Raw genomic sequence first — 17,098 nt, 5'->3', positions numbered from 1 at the left:
TGTCTGACCACCTATTTTCATAGAACATGATAGATGTAGTGCTAGGCAATCTGTGAAATTTCTCTGTCTAATCACAAAATTCAAAAGCTATTGGCAAGGACATATAAAATATAGAAAGACACAGATGGATGAAATAAACGTCTTTGCCTTAAGAAACTAGGTTAAACACAGAAACCATTTAATTTTCCTAAAATATATCCCTGAATTATCACTTAACATTGCTAGAGTCCTGAACTGCATTTAGCTATGCACCCAATGGAAACATTCATCAGGGGATTTCTACAGTGGAATAGGGAGATCTATACTGGTGAGGTATTTATGTGACTCTCATCACCGTATCTGTGCTATTACTAGAAATCTTGTTCCTGCTTTGCTTCTCAAGGAGGTGCTGCATATAAAAAGTCATTAAATGGTACTTCAGTAAAACAACATTTTTATTCTCTGAGACACCACCAATTTCCCTCTGATGTACACTTAGCTGATCAAGGAGTATTTATCAGGTGGTCAGGACGACAGCACTTTTCCTTGATAACCTCATTTGTCTCTCCCACATCTTCTTCTCCTTTAATCTTAGGTTAGTGAAACATGGCAAGACCTATCACAAGCTCACAAGGTTTATGCACATGATCATCTTTGTGTCTAAACATTTAGCACTGAGTCAGCTCTGATACATGTTTGTAATGTTCCTGTGCAAGACCTCAAAACTAGAATAGATTTGTGATGCAAAAATGGAAGGGTGGATGAACATCTATTTCTATAGGCCTGCCCTGTGGCAGTGAGGCTGCAGGAAGATTTACTATTAAAGTTACAGAGCTGTCTCTGCATGATTCTATTTACGTGCCTAGCCTCTCAGGAACAGCACTATATAAAATGGGATGCTCATTTCGCTTTAGTCACTGGTAACAGCTGTGCAGCAGCTCTGTGGTTTTGCAAAAAACATTGGGTGGGATTCCTACTTCTGCTTATACTGTCCAGAAAGTCAGCTCAGGGACTTCAAGGCAAAGAAAACATCTGCTATTTCCAGTGTTCCTCATCTAGCCATTCCACTTTATATACTCAGTAAAAGTACTCATTAAGTACATAAGACACAGGAAGGTGAGAAGTGAATCGTTCTTCAGCACACAGAGAATGAAGATACTGATGCTTTTGAAAGGTGGAAAAACTGCAGTATATTCAGAGATGCTAGATAGAAGGGATAGTTTTAATAATTTATCAACAATCTGGTGATGCTACATTACTTCTGCATTTACAGAATGACGCACAGACACGAAATAATTCTCACAGCATTCCTGCTTATTCTAGTGGCTATAGTAATAAAAAAATGCAATAATAAACTATCTTTAGTAGATAAGAGATCTGCACCCAGTGTTAAAATAACAACTAATTGATCCATGCTACTTTCAGTAAAGAAATAAATGCAAATGAATGAAGAAGCTGGTAAAGAATGTAGGAGACTAATTTCCCACTCTGTCAAAATGAAATGCATTCATCATAACAGCATTCTTTCCACGTAGTCTTCAGTATAGTCTCCAGCAAAAACTCTTATGTCCACTGACAAATTTGTACACCCTCAACAGTTAGTCTAGGTGGAGAGTTTGTTTTCCCCCCTATTCTAAAGAAGTGTTAGTTCTAAAAGAAAATAATTTTTCCAATAAAATACACTATTTCAGTGAAATTCTGTAAGCAATCAGCAAACAAATTAAGCTATGTCTGAGATGTAGAAAATGAACTTGACTGACAAGCCTTTGCCTGATTGCTTCCAGTTTTACACATTTTTTCTAAATCAACTTTAATCAATCACTTCACAAATGAATAGTCTAAAAATCAAACATACACTACTTTTTATCAGAGCTCCAAAGAAGTGGAGAAAAATCTTTCCTGTCATAATATGATAGATAATCTGTTTAGAACTGGTCTTGTATTCCCTGAGCACTCAGCAAACTAGTTCAAGAGTAGACAGGTAGTGGTAGAAAAGCTTTGACGAACTTGTACGCTAATAGGAAACTTTTCAATGCCACAGATAACGACCAAGTTCTTTTTAAAAGTATCTGCAAAAACAGAGAACAGAGACATGTAAAAAGGGGAAGCATTATATTATTCTTACTCCAATCTTACAGCTGGGATAATGATTCACAGACAGATTAAATCACTCAACAAGTATCTTCCTTACTTCTCTCTCATACTGCCCATTCCTCCTTTTCAAAACGTATTTAGCCTTTTGTTTCTCCTGAAGCAAGACATGCATTTTTATTCCCAACAGTAGTTACAAAAAAAATAGCAAAGTGGGATAAAGTTTCTCCTATAAATATACTCTGCCCTCCAATGAGGATTTCCAAGATGCAAGTAATATTCACCTACATAACTTTCCAGAAATGTCAAATCCAGAGTCATCCAGAGCTATTTATGGTGGCCTAGTGACAGCCAAAATAGAAAGAAGTAATGTAACATAATCATCCAGTTACATGAAAGACTTCTGTATTATACAACTATATCTGAGGTGTTAATGAGCAGTCAAAGGAAACATGATACCTGCAAAGTCTGCAAGGCAATTTGGAGACGTGTGCTTGCTAGAGAACACTGACAGAAGCAGCACATTTCCGTATTTCAGCAATCAACCGTTGAAAATAGTCAAGAAAAGAATGAGAGCAAAGAAGAGTTTTATTGTAGTATATAGATCTAAAAGTTTGTACAAAGCTGAAAACTATACAGCCAAAATATCCCTTCCTTGTAACTAAAAAATAAAAATGCAGTCCCTTTTCCCATATCAGATGCCACACTCAACCAGAAGAGGGAAGGTGACAGATAGCTGCAAGACTCTTCCTTTGCTCTGGCATTGAAAAAACTCTCGTATCACTGATGTTTTATTGAAAAAATAAAAACTGCTCTGTTATCTCCTTTCTAATAACACCAATAGAAAGGATCAACGCCTTTACCACCTATATTACAGTCATTACTGGAGCATCTGCTGGCCTATTTACTTCTCTCTCTTGTGTACAAAAAATCACACATTTCAAGAAAAGATGTATTCTTCCTCTGGTAGTCTTGGTTTTTCACTGAGATGCCTGCAACCATACGTAAGCTCTACTTAAGTTATGGTTTATGGGTTCCCATATTAAATTCTATGTTGGTGTCCCATGGTCATTTAGCAGAGGGTTACACTATGTTTTCTTAGAAAGATTCAGTCTCTGCTTACCATACAATTATATCAGGGTTATGGGTGATTCCGCAAACTAGAACACTGCCCTCACTCTATCTGCTATGACAGAGCAAATGCACAGTGGAGAGCCAATGTTTTTTCCAAGTCTTTGTTTTGGAACAGATGGGGGTATTTAAATGAATGTTTTGGCATTATGAGCAAATACTATTTTATTTCTGCAATTTATCATTTAGGAGTTATAATGATGATTAGTATTTGATTTTAAATAGAACTATGAAATATCACTAGTAGTGCCCAATCCAAATGAAACTTCCTGTGTCAATGAAATAGTTATATTGATCTACTTTAGATTTAATCTTGTGGTTAAACATTTATAGTTTGTTTAATACACTTTAGAAATTCTCATAGACTTTCAATTGAAATTCAATGCATTAAATAAGTCAGGGAGATAACTTTATTTTAGAAAGTACAAGTGCTATAAAAATGATTGAAAGTAAAAGTGCTATAACAATGACTGAAAATGTATTCAGTTTAAAGCAGTTACTCAGGAGATTTATGCTATAGTAAGGTTTGGGTTTTTTTTAATTAATGGTATTGCTAGAGTAGCAGATGACAGTAATACTTAGTGCTAGGTGAAAAAAAAAATATAATATTTTCAAGTTTCCAAGGATTTAATGGTAGCCCTCATATCATTGAGAAATACATTTAAAACTTCGTACCAAATTTGCTGAATTGCTCATCCAACTTTTGACACTATCCAACTCATACAATTAAATGCAAGAAAGTAATTAATCTCCTACCTTTGGTTACTTACAGTCATTCAGTGAGGTATGACACTTCAACTGTTACTGGAGTAACACAAATAACTTGAAAAGAAAACATGATCTGTATAGGGGAAGCCTGCAAAAAGTTTCTGAGTGTGTGTTTTCTCTGAATCAACTATTCATTTCTAGTACTGGCCTTTGAATCTGTGAAAGGAATGGGCATACACTGTTTACTATATTTGGATTACCTAGTACCTTTTCCAGACAGATAGAAGCAGCATCTTGGGTCATATCTCTTTGAAACTCACTCGTGAAACGATAACCTTCTCAACAGTAAGGTAGCAGATTTTAGTCAAAATGCAGGGAAGAGAAAATAGCTCTTGTGTTACATAATAAGAAGGTAACTTCTCGTGCTATGACATTGCATCTGCTTGAAGAAAACAGCTCTATTTCAAACTTCTGAGCCCTAACAGAGATTTTTTCCATGGTTTATTAAGATAGGAATAATGCTAACTGATGTCTTCATTACAGGAGGAAAGGAATGTAAGAAGAAACTAAACAGTGTTATAGCCTGAAGACAATTATTTTACATTGTGGTGAGCGGTTATTTTGAAATTGTCTGTTGCACACAGTGACTAACTAGAGATTCTGAATCTTGACCAGGCAGTCTGAAGGATCCTAAGCTGTTCTGCTCTTGCTTCATAAATTCAGAGTTGCTTTAAAAAAATGACACACCATTTTTATCATCACTCACTGATACAAGATTTCATCAAGTTGTGTCAAATTAACATCCAGTTTTCAATAGCACTATTAGGCATAAACATATTAGACTTTTATAATGTAGTACCAAAAGGTTAGACTATTATGTGTCAATAGTTTACATATATTCTCATTAAAAATGCAAACAAGTGTTGTATTTAACAAACATTGAAATTGTATATTCTTTTTTATTATTATAATTTCTTCTTTTCATAATTCACTATACTAGTGTTTTTACACAGCTTCCATAGAATACCTACTAATTTCATATGATAATACTGTGGTAGGTGCTTTCAGGGTAGACTGGAACAATTTAAAATATCTGCCTAAATAAACAGTTCTCTTCCACTTAAAATTTTCCAAAGAAAATCTAGGGTTTATATTAGCCTTTCAGAATCCTTAATTGACTTTAACAATAGTAGTTAAATGTGCTGCATATACTGCAGCACATGGTAATCAAGCTGAGAAAAGAACAAATACTGAAATACTTTTGCTACATGTAGAGGAACAATACTGAACAAATTGATACTATTATCAGGTTGGTCACATTCTCAGTCAGGAATGTGTCATATCCTAAGGCAATATTTTCTGGAAAGGAACAATATAGTACGTGTGAATTAGAATTTTCTGTACCGAAATGTGTCTTTCTGGAAGAAGTCCTCAGAACATTGCCAGAACTAGAACTGACATGAAATCATATTCAAACCTTAGTCAGCATATTACAGACCAAAACATCTGCCTTGCAGTCAGGGTTGAACTTACTGTGATATGCTGACAACAAACCATACCAGAGGCTGTGGCCAAAGAAAGGAGACCGGAGTATTGTACCATACTCTCCCCATCAGACTTCTGGACAACACTCAGTCTTGGAAAGGACAGACATTACAAACAGCCCAGCCCAGAGTCTGAAGCATATCAGTTACTATCAAATTCCACTGTTTCACCTTGGAGAATCATAACGTTGAATAAAAATGCATTTAACTTGCACGGTCATTATCTGAGACACAAGAAGGCATTTATAATGCCAACATTAAGCACCCTAAAAAATCAGAATAGACAGAGACCACCAATAGATCCCCCAAAAGACATAATTATGAGCTGTATGACTACTATATGATAAAGTCACAAAAAAATCAGTGCTCTCTCCATTCAGAACTTGCTAATTTATTAATGTTATGAATATGCATAGTATAGACAACAAATATTTTCAAGCAATTATTTCACTTGGTAGCATTATATTACCTAAATGTAAATTAAAAAAGCAAGAAACAACAGTATCTTCTATACTTACAAATAGAATTTTTCATCCCATACTGGATTCAAGTTTCCAAAAATAGTCTTTGTTCTCCGCTTGGTTTTGCCAACTTGCACGGTAACATATGGGTCACTTGAGCCAGTTTTGTCCTTAGCCTGTAAGCCCTGAGCACAAAGAACTGCAACAAAAGGAGAGAAATGTGCTTTAGCCCTCATATCCTTCTCTGTCAAGAAATAAATGAGACAGTGACAACAGCAACAGGAAACAAGGCCCTCAACCTGAGGGCTCCTGAAACAAAGCTTTCTGGGTGAATTTTCCCAGCATCTGTTACTCTGGAGATAGACAAGGCTTGTCTAACTACCATTCCGGACTGTATATAAAGTTTACAAATATGATTTAATAGAGAAATAAATGTAAAGATTCACTACAGACACAAAGCAAATACTTTTCTTGCCATGCATAATTCAGACACTCTTCTCAAACTTTGGTTTAATCAGCATGGCAACTAGTATAATGTTGTATAACTTGGCTTGAGTTTAATAATTCCCTAAGATTTCCATTTGCCCCCCAGTAAATAAATAAACATTTCCAAAATTTCTCCAAAGATCCAAACTAAAATTTCCAAAATAAAACCTCCAGTTTTCAAAAATCTGCACTGTGGATTATGAAATTAAACATGAGGGGTATGGTTATGGCTTTATCATTTGTTTTCCTCATGAGAGATGAGCCATGAGGATTTTCATAATACTTCCTATTCTATCACAGACAGAGTGACAGTTCAGATCAATTATCATTAACTGTTAATGTATTTGTCAGCCTTTCTGACAGTTAATGTGGGTGTATAGCTAATGTATGTGCATTTTGTTGCATATATAAATACACACAATTTGATTTTCCATCATAATTCATAAAACTGGAAATCTCAGGAGAAAGCAGAACTGTCAAAGAGCAGCCCACCAAACCCAGAGAGCTGCAGCTAAAACACTTGCCATAACTCTTAGCATCAGCAGAGCTTGGTTTTATTATTTTGTACATATTATTTAAACCATCTCAGTGGTAATATTTAGTTAACATTGTCTAATGTCAATCATTTTGGATAATGAAGCTCCCTCAGTGTGCTCAGAAAAACGATTACACAAAAATGTCACCTTCTTACTCAGCAGATCAGCTCCTGGTTGTGAGTTCAGTCATATCTGCTGACTTCAGTGAAAAAAGTAAGTTTCTGTTAACTTCCCCCCCCCCCCCCCCCCATCTTATTCCTGAAAAGACTCTTAGGAACAAACTAGAACATATTTTGTCTTCCCCATTCACTGTAAATTGAAAGGGAAATTTTTAGAAGGCAAGCAAGTATCTCTCTCCTATTTATACAGGAGAATTAAGTGCCACTTTAGAAATGTCTTCTGGAATTGTTAACTGTTATGCTGGCCTGAACACAAGGCAACCTTGAGTATCCTTCAGACGTAGAACTAAGAATATGAATTAAATATTTTCCCTGACATAGCTCTCCATGTCCCCAGTGCTTGGTGACAGTCCCAAAATTCAACAACTATTCTTTTGAGTTTCATGCACTGTCCCACAACTTTCAGAATGGCCTCTCTTTTTCCTAATCCATCTGACTGACAATCTCAGATTTTCCTTAGATTTCTTCTGGCACATATCTGCTATTCTTCAGCTTCATGTACAGTTTAAGTACTGCCCCAATTCTAGGATTCCATGAAGCCGGACTCTTCTCAAAGGCACTCAGTGAAATAATAATGTGTAGCAGCTGCAACCTGCAGCAAGAGAAATCCCAGCTGGATATAAGGAAACCAGTTTTATGTGAGTGGTTAATAACTGAAACAGATTGTCCAGTAAGCAGGACAGGTTTTCCAGAGACAATAAAGAATCTCCATCCTGAAGAGTTTCAAATCTAGTCTGGACAAAGCTCTGAGCAAGATAATCTAACTTTGAAGTATCCCCGCTCTTAACAGAAGATTTGAATATACTTCAGAAATCCCTTCCAACATCACTTCCTAAATTATTCTACGATTCGTTTATTAGGTCATGATTCTGCAGAACTCAAGTCAGTATGAGTTTTACTTCTAAAAGAGAAGAACCAAGCCATTCAGCAATATGAGTTCTGTATCAACACTAGTGAAGTGATGTTTACCCAGCAGATAGAGAGTCTGAAAACATTTGCACATTTACTGAGTAACTTGATAAAATAATGCCATCCATCTGCTCAGGGTATCCTGTTCACTTGTTCCATAAAGAAAAGAGTAGTAAAGGACACTTCATTATTTTTTTAACAGTGTGTATGTGTTTGATCTTAGAGAGGATATATAGAAAATATCCAGTAAAATACATTAGGAAAATTACTATATGTACAGGCGTGAAACACCAGGCACCAAGAACTGACTTAAACATACCTTCTATGCAAGTTACTGTTAAGTAGTGAGAGAAACATGTGTGTTACTTAAGTATACACTATTGTTGATTTTTAAAATATAGCTTTTGTTTCACTCATTTTCAGCAAAACTGACTAGTAAAAGCTGAAAATAAGTTCCTAAAGCTTATCTCTTTATCCCCCATAACAGGAATAATGCAAATCCTGGAGAAAGAGAAATTATTTAATTTACTTTTAATATCAGAAGAGGGCTTATTATTTTTCATGACATTAAAATGAAATCAAGGTTAATTTAGATGTGAAATCTAATCAGAGCCCTTTAATGGTTCATATCTCTGCCTTTCAGTTCTTCAGTCTTTAGTTTAATTTCTATTTATCTCTAATCCAGTATCCCATAAAGTTAGGTTGACCTGTGTAGTCATCTGAGCTTTTATAAAGATTTGCTGTGCTGAGGTTTTCAAAATCTGAAATGTCAAAATCAGAGGATCTGGAAATCTTTATGAGCATCCAGTCTAATGCAGTTGGAAGCAATCTTTAGCATGTTCTGGGCGCACAGTTTCCCTGGCTCATCGTCACTAAACTGGAACACACCATTAGTCAAGCAACAAGAATTGATGATGAGTTTCAAACTAATGGGGTCTGGAATTGCAAGCTGCAGTGTTCTTAGCATTACAGTCATTAAAAACCCATAAACACAATTGTGAACTTTAACTCTTTCAACTGGCGGCAAAAAGTTCAGCACTAGAACAGGAGATATTGGTAAGGCAGAGGAGAAACAACAAGACCATTTACTTATCTTCCTTCCTAGAGCAGTGGATTTATAAAGTAGTTTTGCCAACAGCTGTAATTTAAAACTCTTCCAGTTAGCATGCTATAAATTCATCTGTTTATAGATGCACCATGTATGCCATTGAACACACTGTTCCAGCTCTAATTATAATAAATCTTATTCCCAAACCATGGGACTAGGAAAGAAAAAGCTCTTAGAGTAAAGAGTTCAGAAGAAAACTTACCTGTGATGGTTACTTTTGCCGACCATTTGGATGTTCCATCCAACACACATTGTTTTGCTGCTTTTGTATATTGTACAAAATCTTCTTTGGAAATATTAAACATTTGCTGGATCACTTCAAACACCTCTGGTCTATTTTTCTCTCTAATTTTCATTCTTTCCTTCATAGCACTAATAATATTCTGTGTTTTATCTTCTGCTCCATGTTTGGAACTTTTCTCAGCAGCTCCTGAAATGAGAGAAAAGGTCAATACTTTTATTGAAAAGTCGTTCTCAGTTCTTTTTCTCCTCTAGAGTCTCCAGCCAATTCTTGGTATTGCAGTACTCAAAGGAGATGTGTGTTTCATCTGGATAATATCAAACCTCTTATATTTATTCTTTGTGATACCTAAAATTATCAGTTGATTTAGTATAACATGACAGGTTAATATGCAACTTCAATCAGGTATGTGTTATAGCTAGAAGTGTTTATTGAATCAGTACTATTCAGTACTGATCAGTACTGTGAAAACATCTGAACACATGAGTAACTTTTCTTACATAATTAGGCAAACTGATTCTTCCTGATACCAGCTAAACTTCAATAATTCTTCAAATAATTTCTTAATTTTTTTTTCTAAGTCAGCACGATAATATTTTCATTCTTTTGTCTCTCTTCTTTTGGAGTAGGATGGTACAAGAAACCATACTTGGTTCATTAGGACAAAAACTTTGAATAGAAACAGTATTTAAATCAGGTAATGTTTCCACCTCATTTTTCAGAGAATTTTCAGTTTGACAGGAAGGACATTAATCTAGACACCTGCTATGCTCTCCCACAACGTAAATCTAATGAACAGTAGAAAGAAATAGGCATAGCAGCTTCAGACACATTCTTGACTGCTTCCAGATACAGCTCAGTGTTTGTTGATGCTGCCTGCACTCATGGAAAGTTTTTCACTCCTTCCTGGAACAGTGTTCATTAAAAAAATGTTAATTATCACATAAATCCATTTAACAAAGCATTCAGAATCTACTGAATGCAAACATTCACTGGATTTAAGCATTTAGATTAGTTTGGGACTACCCTAGCTGTCAAACATTTCTGTAACGCTGATGTGACATCCTCACTCCGGATCAGTAGTGCGCTCTATCCCTTCTTTAAACATCATGGAGTACTTCACAAAGCTCAATGTTAACAGCAGAATCTTCTGATGGCTATTTAAGCCACTGTTTCATGCTCTATCTCCCAAAGTGTAGACATGACATTATACTCGGGTTGCAGCTGAACAGATTAAAGGGAATGCTTTTCCATGAATTCTAACACTGGAACCACCCGGGAAATTTCTGCAAGGAATACTATGTCTAGGAGACACAAAGAAGGTTCTGGAAAGAGTGAGATGGGGATAGAGAATCTTATGAAATCTAATTTTGCAAATTCATCGTACTAAGAGTGATGTGAACCTGCATCATCCTGCTCTTAAGAGCTGCAGGCCAGGGATAGGATTCAAGGGAGACAATAATAGTCTCCTTCCTCTTATGAAATAGAAAGATGCAGATGTATTAATAGATGTAAACATCATGGCAGTAGAAAGTAGAGAACCTTCTAACTAAACCCAATATATTTTCAAGAAAGAAAAGTATTGCTTTGTTACAAAGGCTTGTGTCATTCAGATGGTAACCTAATGACAGAACACAGCTATTGCAGGATCAGTTCTGAGATGAAGCAACACTTGCTCTCTTTTGCCAATACATTGGAAATGATCCGTAACCCAGAGTGCAACATGACAACACACTTTGTTGGACTCTAATGGCTGGACTCTGTGATCTTCAAGGTCTTTTCCAACCTAAACAATTCTATAATTCTGTTTTTACAGTACTACCAAATGCCAGTGTGTAAAAAAAAAAAAAAAAAAAGAAAGAAAAGGAAGATAGCTGAGCAGTAGGCACTAAATTGTGATGTTAAAACTCAATCATTAGACACCACACCTGTGCTTGTGTGGTATTAAACTTCATGGGCTTTTGGAAAACTCTTCTTGAGTGACCACCCAAGAAAATAATATATCACAGGTATGGAACAGACATGTTTCTCTCTCCAGTAAAATTGTCATTATTGATAATCGATAATAATAGTGAGAATAACTAGACTGTATTAACCTGTGGTCATATGTCAGGTCTATCCTACAAAATAAGTATGGAAAACAAAGAAAATACTCAGGTGATTTGTTGATTTGTCTAGAACATCAAAACCACACAGCTTTTACTGGTTAAAAAAACCACCCAAACCAAACAAAAAAAGAGTACAACGAGGCCATGCTCTTACAGGTTTTATTCACAGTACTTCCCAGGAGAGCTCTGGAGAGATCTCTCTCTCTAAAAATCATAGCTGATTTCAGAGGCCCTTTCAAAGCCAAAAGGGAAGTTCTCTTTATAAAATGTACTTTTTCTGTCAGAGTAAAGTGCTTCTGATCAATGTCTGTACAATACATATTGTATTGGAATAACTTAAGTGTACTCTTGAAAAAAACCCAAATGTCCATCTTGCAGTTGCGTGTGAAGAAAGAAGCATCAGACTTGTGTGGTCAGAATGGTATTACAAATGTTGGAAGCGAAAATTTAAACTCCTGCAGTGCTAAACAGGTTATTTCAGCTCTTGATGAGACTGATCTATAAAGCAAGATGCAAGAATACTACAAATTTTATAATCAGTGACACATTACCACTTGCTATATATATTGCTTAATTTTAGCTCATGTTGCTAAACAGTACTCAAGGGTTCACGGCAGTGAGTGTGACAATCATCATCATTATCACTAGCAGCAATAAGTTCTTTACCCTTCCAAAAGGTTGTGAAAACATCATCCAGCTAGCCATCCTCAACTCCTGGGAGGATCAAAGTATTATTGTTCCCTTTAAATGGATAGTAAAATTAAGACAAAATTATGTTGAATAGCTTGCTATGCAATCAGAATTCAGATATTTCAATCTTGAAGAGGAACATAGTTCCTTCTCTATGATACCATCAAACACTATTATGTTCTTTTGATGGCATTTTTTTTTGAGGCACTCTCAGCCTGAAATGTCTAAAGAAGAGATTATCAACACATCTAGAGAGCTGGAAAGGGTCATCTTTCAGCATAAGATCTCAGTGAAGTCCTACAAAACAAATAATTTATGCTTTGGTTCCTTTACTGTTTTCATTGTATCTGAATGTTTCTTAGCACATTGGAGGATGTAAAAGAAAGAGAGCTATATATAGTAAAGTAGGAGGACATAATATAAGATTGGAAAAGTCTGGGATGAGACACCAGATACCAGTGATTCCAGATTGTCAAAAAGCCGGATTATGTGGCTTCTTCAGGGTGTTTTCCATAGCTACTAAATCATGAAAAATCCTGAAAACCTTGGTCTGAGTACCTAATTTTTTTGAATGCGGAAGACTAAAGTTCTAGTGATTAAGGATTTTCCACACTGAAAAATTAGGAATTAGTAGAAAAAGAAGCAAATGCTATCATGAAACCAAATACCAGTTGAAGAATTCTCTAGTGATTTTATAACAAAAAAGGTGATTGCTGAGCTGCCTGGCAAGTGTGACAGGTGGTTCTTGCAAGATGCAGGAAAGCAAAATTTTTCATTTTCTCTTATTTTCTGCCCTTCCTCAAAAAGTACAGATACAACATCATAACCAAATGATAAACTATGGACACAGTCTGAATGGCAATAATGTATTCCTGTTGAAAACCTTGCTGATTTTTGAGACAGTACAAATAAAATTGGAACATGTGTTAAAAGGCGACTTTAAATTTTACTGAAAAATCAACATAGCCTTCTATTTATACTAAATTATTAATTGTAGCTATTTTGACATCCTCTATTGCTGACAATCTATCAACAGCTATTTTCATGCAGTATTGATCAGACTAATTAAGACAATATCGTAACTTACATTGCACAGTAAGTTAACAAGCCCCTTTTACCCCAGGGAGTGATACAAACTCAACATGATTGAAATCAATTCTGATTTAATATTGCACCTACTACTAAAGAGGGATATCTTGTTGAAGATGAGAGGTCTAATGAAAGTACTACTGATTTTTTTTAAACCTAATTGGGAACAAGCTTAGATATTGACCTTAAAGAGCTTGAGATGTTAATTCATTTCTACAGTTTACATTAGAAATCGTTACATATTTAAAAAAAAAAAAAAATCACAGAAGCTTGGAGGCCAATATATCCTAGTGATTATGAGATGGCCAAAAGGATGACTGTGATAAAAATAACCAGAGTGAACCACATTCATTTCACTTTATGATACTGTTAGATTCAGTCAGATTTCTCAGAAATAGAGATTTAACCAACTGCATTGTTCAATTCATTTTTCCAATGGAATGTTAAATATTTTTAACATAAATTAAAGTACATGAACCTCATTTAAAAGTAGTATAATATTCAAACTCGCTGAACAATTAATCTGTTGCAAAAAAATATGACAAGTTTACTCTTTCAACACTCAGTTGTTCAATGTTACCAAACTGTTTACACCACAGATGACTGCCAATCCTATTGATTTTTTGAAGGCTCTCTCTCAACCTTATCATTTATGTATTTGTAAAAATATGCTAAAAATATTCTAACAGCTCTTAGAAAGTTCCCAGCAGCTTATTTCCTTGACAGTGGAAAAGGTGGAACAGAAAGAAGTGTGGTCAGCATGTAGATATCTTGTGAAGGTGCTTCAACGCACAGGGAAAGGATTACCAATTTTGAGTGGCAATGGCAGCCCAGCCCCTCCATGGAGGCGTGGCAACATACACTCTTGCTCAGAAGGGAGTGAACTACGACCAGATGCAAACAGAAATACAAAGGTATTACATCTGGACTTAGCTGGCTTGAATGTTGTTTTCCAGTGTGTACAGTGACAGGAAATTTCATCACTTTTAAGAAGCCTCAGAAGTTAGAATCTCTCTAACCATTCTCTATTATGAGAAATCACAGACTAGATAAGGATTCCCAGAAACTCTTAACACTGATGTTGTCAGGGACATGGTCTTGGATCTTGCTTTTCTCACAATACTTTTATAACTGAGCAGAAATAGCTTTAGTAACAATTCCTGTTTAAACTGTGATTCTCTCAAACAGCAAAAATAGATTAAAATGCTATACTTTATATATGCCAGCTTCCATAGGCATCTCAGGAAGTTTTCATTTATCACTCTGCAAACTTCTGCAGGAATGAGAAGACAAAGACTTAACTGCTGTTTTCTCTGATAAAAATGAATCCAAATCTTAAAGGTCAGATCTAAATATCTTTAAAATCAGGGGTGACTGGATGTGAGTTATCTCTTTAGAATGTGTCATTGATCTGTGTTGTGCTGTATTTAGGAGAGTGCACTACAGGACAGATGATCCATGAGACAGAAATAAATGCCCTTGCCATATCAAACTTCCAATACAAAAAAACTCCCAACTCCCTCAAATGTAATTCAAAAAGGGACAGAATGGCATGCAGTAACTAGGTTGGGAAACCTGGTGGAACAGAGGAGGGTTTTCACAGATATTTGGTGAGACAAGAACTCAACTAACAGCAACAGAAAGGTTCCTCCAAACAGAAAGGCATGGTTACAATGTTCATAACCATTTGATCTTTGCAATACTTCATTACACTACTGTTAAATCAAGATGTCAAGCATTTTCAGGGAGCCACAAATGAGTCCTAGCAGTTGCTTCAAATCCAGCAATGTCCATCGAGTAAGCTTCAATTACATCCACTACGATCCAGACAGATATGTTTTGAGGCCCTCCTATAAGATGAATCCCACATTTCATTTTGAGAATATCAGAATCAATTCAGTGCTCCTCCTCCATGTTTTCATCCTCCTGTACATAAATAGTGCTAAACAACATGTGCATAAGGGGAGAGACTAAGTTTAGGAAAGCTATTTCTACTACCTACTTCCTCCATCAACTTAATGAGCAGTTAGTTGGCAAGCGACTTGCACGTATCCTGTTGCCAGCAGAAGTATAAGCTCATCATTCTTTTAACTCATTTTCATGCCTCTAAGTCCAGGTAATATAAGCCAAGTGATTCCCAGCAGAACTAGGGTGTCAAATGACTACCTAAAACAGAGACATCAATGGGCTGATGTGCAATTAATTATTTTTTGCTAGTCTTAAAATGTACCTAGAATGAAATGGCATAAGTACTCAGTAAGAATGAACAGGAACTGACATTACGAAAGCATATGTTCTTTTGTTACTCTCCAGGTAACAGAAGTTATTTGCACTTATTGAAGAAGCTATTCACTAGTATCTTCTTTATACACTTTTGAAAACTCACCACCAACTATCGTATTAACGCTGCACAATATACTTTTATAATATTTGATTTTCAATGCAAACTTTCTTTTCTCACTTGTGAAATAATGTCAAAAGCTTAGCTGTCAAACACAGCCCAGTTTCAACCATAGTGTAGAATCACAATTAAGCACAGTTAAGCAGTTTGATTTAGAAATTTGTCATTGATTTATGCTCCATGGGGTCTGTTGCTCTGGGAAATTGTGATTAGTTTCTGAACAATATGGATCTTGAGAATCCATCCCTTGTGACAGCTCCTCACATAGAGAACACAATGGGAAGAAAGAAGACCTGACTTGAATATCTATGTATTTTTCCTACATGTAGAAGCTAGGTAAAACCTCAGGAACATATCAACAGTGAAAAACATGAAATAAATCCAGAGATCTAAAAGCCCCTTCCATTCCAAAATCAGAATATCAGAAAGTTTGCAGGTCTTGATTTTCTATTGTTTAGAATCTTGTGCAGTAATTGTGTCATAATTTAAGTATGGTTTAAATGGACCTTAGATATTTTTGGAGGAGAATGTGTGGTGGCTGGAATCAATTTGGCCAATGAAAAACCAAAGAAAAAGGTTCTTTCACCTTAATTCTAGTCTCAAAGGACTTCCTGACTAATATTTTTTCCCCTTACTCATACCTGGTTTGGTATTTTGAAGGGACAAGACCCTATTTACTGTTCCATGTTTTTGTCTATCCTATGGCACACTAATATGACTACAATAAGTATTAGGACTATTTTTTTTATCTTTGCTTTGACATTTCTGATGTCCTGAGTTAAATAACACAAAGCGGGTTTACATCATGTAACAAATTGATCTGGGTGATGCCATAGGCAGTGGAAAGTAAATGATATACTGATGCTACCAAACATTATTTTGTAACTGACCAGCAACATACAGCAAGTTCCAAGGACAACAGAAAATTAACAGTAGGTATTTCATAAAGTTTCTGGCTAGCTGCTCAGCCAATGAACATCAACATGTCTTCACTGATTTCTGATGATCTGGCCCTTCATTTCAGGAAATATCTGAGTGTACACACAAAATCAAAAGGTGTGAAGTATTGCAAAGCTTTAGCTGTCAGGAAATACTCACTCTGCAAACAGTCAGCATTTAGGAGGTCTTGGCACTTCTCATGGCATTTGACACCACATTCGGTGCATCTCATGCCTTGTCTGGCTATGCCCCAAAGTAGACCTTCACATTCATAACAGTATGTGGGAGTTGTAGCTGTCCAAACTTCAAAGTTATGAGGTGTGGTCGATGATATTGGATAGATCAAAGCCTGCAATGTCTTCTTGAAGACATGTATTTTCTGTTGGGTAAGAAAAAAAATAAAAATCAAGACTTCAAGTATTGTTTAATACAAGTGAACTGGAGCTAAAGTATATGTCATTATACTTACAGTGTCACAAAATATCAGAATATACATAG

General features: G+C 35.7%; 1 protein-coding gene across 3 annotated transcripts in view; it reads right to left on the bottom strand.

The window, feature by feature from the left end:
- Positions 1-17,098, bottom strand: part of UNC13C (unc-13 homolog C) — a 164,524-nt gene that overhangs the window by 90,938 nt on the left and 56,488 nt on the right. For all 3 annotated transcript variants that reach the window (XM_074836988.1, XM_074836989.1, XM_074836990.1), the window contains 3 exons: positions 16,760-16,979; positions 9,335-9,562; positions 5,972-6,113 (listed from right to left, as the gene is read on the bottom strand). In XM_074836988.1, the coding sequence (XP_074693089.1) occupies positions 5,972-6,113; positions 9,335-9,562; positions 16,760-16,979 (590 nt within the window). The remainder of the gene's footprint in view (positions 1-5,971; positions 6,114-9,334; positions 9,563-16,759; positions 16,980-17,098) is intronic.

The sequence above is a fragment of the Strix aluco genome, chromosome 12 (assembly GCF_031877795.1).
Source record: "Strix aluco isolate bStrAlu1 chromosome 12, bStrAlu1.hap1, whole genome shotgun sequence".
Classification (NCBI taxonomy): Eukaryota; Metazoa; Chordata; class Aves; order Strigiformes; family Strigidae; genus Strix; species Strix aluco.
Note: the sequence above shows the minus strand (reverse complement) of the source record. Positions and strands in the feature narration are given on the sequence as shown.